General features: G+C 42.5%; 1 protein-coding gene across 1 annotated transcript in view; it reads right to left on the bottom strand.

Moving 5' to 3' along the window:
• Positions 1 to 218: 218 nt before the first annotated feature.
• Positions 219 to 5,119, bottom strand: part of LOC110880135 — a 47,363-nt gene continuing 42,462 nt past the window's right edge. The window contains exons 6-9 of the mRNA XM_035977165.1: positions 4,632 to 5,072; positions 3,399 to 4,549; positions 1,047 to 1,300; positions 219 to 942 (exon numbers count right to left, since the gene is read on the bottom strand). Of these exons, the coding sequence (XP_035833058.1) occupies positions 219 to 942; positions 1,047 to 1,300; positions 3,399 to 4,549; positions 4,632 to 5,072 (2,570 nt within the window). The remainder of the gene's footprint in view (positions 943 to 1,046; positions 1,301 to 3,398; positions 4,550 to 4,631; positions 5,073 to 5,119) is intronic.

Raw genomic sequence — 5,119 nt, 5'->3', positions numbered from 1 at the left:
GTCGACGTCGTCCGTAAGGCGCGTACGGGCCTAACGAGCGTCGAAACTAAGTCCGTAACGACAAAACACTTTAAATAACCTGCCAGAATTTTTTATAACCTGCCTGAATTTCAAAATATAACATTTCAAAATATGTGAAACTGTTTACACCGAAGTTTGATATATACATAACAAAATACATTACAAAGTTTGTACATACATAACAAAATGATAAAATACTACTGCTGCTGCTCCTGATGCTGCTGCTGCTGCTCCTGATGCTGCTGCTGCTGCCGCTGATGCTGATCCCAGTCCGCATCCGCAATGAAGGGTAGTGGAGGTAACCCGTCATGCTGTCGCTGCTGCTGCAGCGCCGCAGCCACCCACTCTAACAAATAATTGTTTCTCTCAACGTTTCGAAGCAGCCGCTCATGTGACGGGTCAGGACCGGGCATAACATGGCGTGGGAACTGGGGCGCCCCGGGTGGTCCACGCGGCTGTGGTGGCCGCGGAAGAACGGCGGCCGGCTCATGCGGCTCCGGCGGCTCCGGATCCCGCGGGGGATAAATCAGAGGGAACTCTTCTGGCAGTTCCTTAAGCTGGTATTGCGTGCCATCCAGATTCTTTAACCGCTTCCCGCATGGAAAGTCTTTGGTAATATGCATCCCGTTTATTGTGTTCATCCCCATCCGCTTTGGCTGTGCCGCCGGGCCTACACGGCCGCGGTCGTTCTCCGGATGATAGCCCAACGAATGGGCTATCTTGGTCACGTAAGCGCCGCCGAATAGCATTCCGCGCTCCTGTCGATGATGCGCGGAGGCGAAATACTGCGCCAACCCGTAGGCGAGAGCGCACGACCTCTTGTATAAGAGGCAATACAAAAAGAATAAGTCACCACTCGTACACCACTCCCGGCTTTTGTTTCGAGCAGTGATCGAAGTGGAAATCATCTTGTGCAAATACCTGCATAAATGGAAACCAGTCAGTAAATAATAATCAGACGACATCGATTAAATGGAAACCGTAAGTCGCGTAGGTCCCTAACGGGCATTTAAACGGCTGCAAACGCAGCCGCAAACGGCAGCGATTTCGCTGCCGTTTGCGGCTGCGTTTGCAGTCGTAAACGAGCGTTTAAACGGCTGCAAACGCAGCCGCACACGGCTGCGTTTTCGCTGCCGTCTGCGGCAGCATTTGCAGCCGTAACCGGGCGTTTAAAGGGCTGCAAACGCAGCCCCAAACGGCTGCGAAATCGCTGCCCTTTGGGGCTGTGTTTGCAGCCGTTTAAACGCCGGTTTACGGCTGCAAACGCAGCCCCAAACGGCTGCCGGTTTAGACGTCGTTCAAACGCCGGTTACGGTTCGACTTCGACTAAAAAATTAAAAAAAAAATATGTTTAAAAAAAAATCCTGTTTAAAAAGAAATTTGGTTTAAACGGTCCTTGGAGTTTCAAAAATTGACACAAATGGTCCCTTTTTTGATATATTTACACTTTGGTCCCTGAAGTTTCAATTTTTTACAAAAATGGTCCCCGATGTTTCAAAAATTGACACAAGTGGTCCCTAACGAGCGTCGAAACTAAGTTCGTCGTTAAAATATAAAACGACGAACTTAGTTTCGACGCTCGTTAGAGACCTACGGGCCTTACGGTTCGACTTCGACTAAATAATAAAAAAATATATATTTTAACGACGAACTTAGTTTCGACGCTCGAACGGACCTACGCGCTTTACGAGCGTCAAAACTAAGATCGTCGTTAAATTATACTTTTTTTATTATTTAGTCGAAGTCGATCCGTAAGGCGCGTAGGTCCGTAACGAGCGTCTAAACTAAGTTCGTCGTTAAAATATAAAACGACGAACTTAGTTTCGACGTTCGTTAGGGACCTACGCGCCTTACGGTTCGACTTCGACTAAATAATAAAAAAAATATATATATTTTAACGACGAACTTAGTTTCGACGCTCGTTAGGACCGTACGCGCCTTACGAGCGTCAAAACTATGATCGTCGTCGTTAAATTATATTTTTTTATTATTTAGTCGAAGTCGAACCGTCGTCGTTAAATTATATTTTTTTTTATTATTTAGTCGACGTCGTCCGTAAGGCGCGTACGGGCCTAACGAGCGTCGAAACTAAGTCCGTCGTTGCCCGTTAGGCCCATACGCGCCTTACGGATGATAAATTTACAAAAATGGTCCCTGAGGTTTGATGTGTTTACAAAATTGGTCCCTGAGGTTTGATAAGTTTACAAAAAATGGTCCCTGAGGTTTGATAAATTTACAAAAATGGTCACTGTAAACCCTAATCAAACAAATCAAACAAATACCCCTAATTCACTGTAAACCCTAATCAAACAAATCAAACAAACACCCCTAATTCACTGTAAACCCTAATTTACCTATGATACAGCCCTAATTTACGGATAAAATACCAAAAAAATCAAAATTACTTAAATAGGTTGAGTATATACCTCGTTTATACTTCGAATTCGCGTGTATACGGTCGGAAATACGTAGTCGCCTTCGTAGGGGTTCGTAGAGGTTTTGTATGTAATTTGGGGAAGAACATACGCTGCGTAAGGGTTTTCCTGATTTATATCAGAACCTATACGCATCGTAGAGATCAATACGAATCGTATGCCAAAGTCTGAAATTACGATTTCGCCCTTCTATCAGTGCTATACGGGGCTTAATATAAGGGCAAAAAGGTCATTGTCCACCTCTATATACGCTTCGTATTGATCTCTACGATACGTATATAAGAGGTCATCACAATGACCTTTATACCCTTCTGTTTAGCCTATACGAAGCATCTGTAGAAGGGCATAAAGGTCATCATGATGAAAATTATATACGCATCGTAGAGACCCATACGAAGCGTATATAAAGGTCCGAAAATGACCTTTTTGCCCTTATATTTAGTCTCGTATAGCCCTAAAAGAAGGGCAAAATCGTAATTTAACATATTTATATTTTCAAACTTCAATTTGGGGGGAAAATTGTCCGCCTTTAACCTACGATGCGTATTGATCAATACGCTGCCTTGTTTAGCCTCATTTTACCTTTTTACCCTTGTTCTGAGGCTAAAGGAAGCCAAAAGAGGGGCTTTATTGTCATTTGGATAACATACGATGCGTAGGGATCCCTACGCACCTTAGAAGACCTTTTTTGTTTTTTTCTTGGTTTGTATTTAGAGAAACTAAAAATAATCCAAAAATTATGTTTATAAAAATTTGAATTATAAATTATAAATTATAAATTATAAATTATAAATTATAAATTATAAATTATAAATTATAAATTATAAATGAATTAAAAATGATATTATTTGAATTATAAAAATTAAAAATGATAAAAACTTTATAAATTAAAAAATTTCTACAATTTACAAAAATACAAGTTTCCGCTTAATCTTCGATAACATTTAAACTCGGTTCTCTGTTTTTGTCTCGGTCTGATTTAGGATGCATTAACTCGTAGTAGTGCTCTAACCGCGGTGTATACATTTCTTCCCACCGTTTCGCAGCTATTGATCGATGTGCCGACCACAGCGGGTTCACTAAAGGCATGGGGTAGTCTCCTTCCAACTTAGCATGTATGAAGTGTCCCCCGTGAACATGTATAAGCGTTATCGCTTGAGGTCGTGGATCTAGTGGGGCATCCGTTAATGGGAAGATGGTAGAGCTCCATTCAATGCTTAGCACGTGGAGGACAATATTATACCTTTGCGCTATGAGAAGCCCTACCTGGGGCATTTCCATCCAGTGACTTTGATCGCACCCTTTCACTGAATGCCATTCGATGCTCTTACGTATTCGTTTAAAGTCTCCTTCGTTATATGTTTCGAATACATGCTTCCAACGCGGTTTGTTATGGTCAATCTCCAGTAGTAAATCTCTTCGAATATTGGGCCATGCGTGTTCCGTAAAACCTAACCCGACAGCCACAGACCTGTACCCACAATGACCGTCTGGGGTCACATCTTGTATACGCGATATGTAAGAGCGAAACTTTGATGGAATTTGATTCTTAAACCTCTTAATGCATAACAAGTGCTCGTCCCCCTTTATTAATGGAAAAACCTTATCATCCCTCGTCTCCTTCTTTTTATAACTTGTTGAACTGTTTGGTTGCATTTTAGGTTTTTCAGACTTCACAAACGAACCAGTTCCACGAGAGCCCTCTGACGGTACGTATGAGCTGTGTCGGGGTAAATCGTACCTATGCTTGGGGGAAGCGGTAATTACGTTGCTGTCCTCGCCACAGGAGCTGTATCTCGCAGCTTGGTCTAACCTCGCAGCTTCATCTAGCCTTTCTTGTACTTTCTTTGATGTAGGCCGACCGCGAGTGTTTTGCTGGACGATCGGTGGTTTCTTGGTTGACGATTTCGGGGTGAAAACCGCTTTTATCTTTGAAAGCATACTCTTTTGCTGAACGGGGGACTGCGCCTCTAAATGTTGCCGCACATTATTGAGCTCTGCTACAATATCGACCTCCTCGTCTACCAGTTTACAAGGGAGCAAGTCAAGCTTACGCCAGAATACATCTATCTCGTCGAGTTGTATTATACGCCCTGCACAGTTAAGTTAATACGGTGTGAGAAACAGCTAAATCGTACAAAATAACAAAAGGTTTGTGGTTTTAATATTTTTTACCTGTACGTGTGTAGTTTTCCAGCCTACAAGCACACGGCAATCCTTTGCTAAGCCACATATGGCAACCACATGATGCGTTAAGTTTCCACAACACATCCATCTTCCTCAGTAGCTCTTTTTCCAGCAAATCAAGTGCTTCATGGGAAACCTTTCCACGTAGGTTGTCCAACATTCGGTGTCTGTGGTGGTTCATCGTTTTTTCGATGCTCTCAGTGAAACTTTTTTGTATTTCATCGTACTGAGTTTCAACTATATCAATGATGCATCTTGCTATTCGCTCCAATGAACTCCCGCACGTAATGTATCTTTTTAAATTTGCGTGCTGGCTCTCAACTCTGTTGGTGGTGCGCTGACCAAAGTTGCGACACTTATCGGTCCACGCATAAACGAACATTTCTTTATAGTCTTTGAGCCAGTTTTCGTAGACGTAATCATAGACACCTGTAAAAATAAAATAATGAAATGTAAAAGCGTGTGTGAAATATAAT

Source organism: Helianthus annuus, chromosome 9 (genome assembly GCF_002127325.2).
Source record: "Helianthus annuus cultivar XRQ/B chromosome 9, HanXRQr2.0-SUNRISE, whole genome shotgun sequence".
Taxonomy (NCBI): domain Eukaryota; kingdom Viridiplantae; phylum Streptophyta; class Magnoliopsida; order Asterales; family Asteraceae; genus Helianthus; species Helianthus annuus.
The sequence above is the reverse complement of the archived record's forward strand: the minus strand, read 5'-3'. Positions and strand labels throughout refer to the sequence as shown.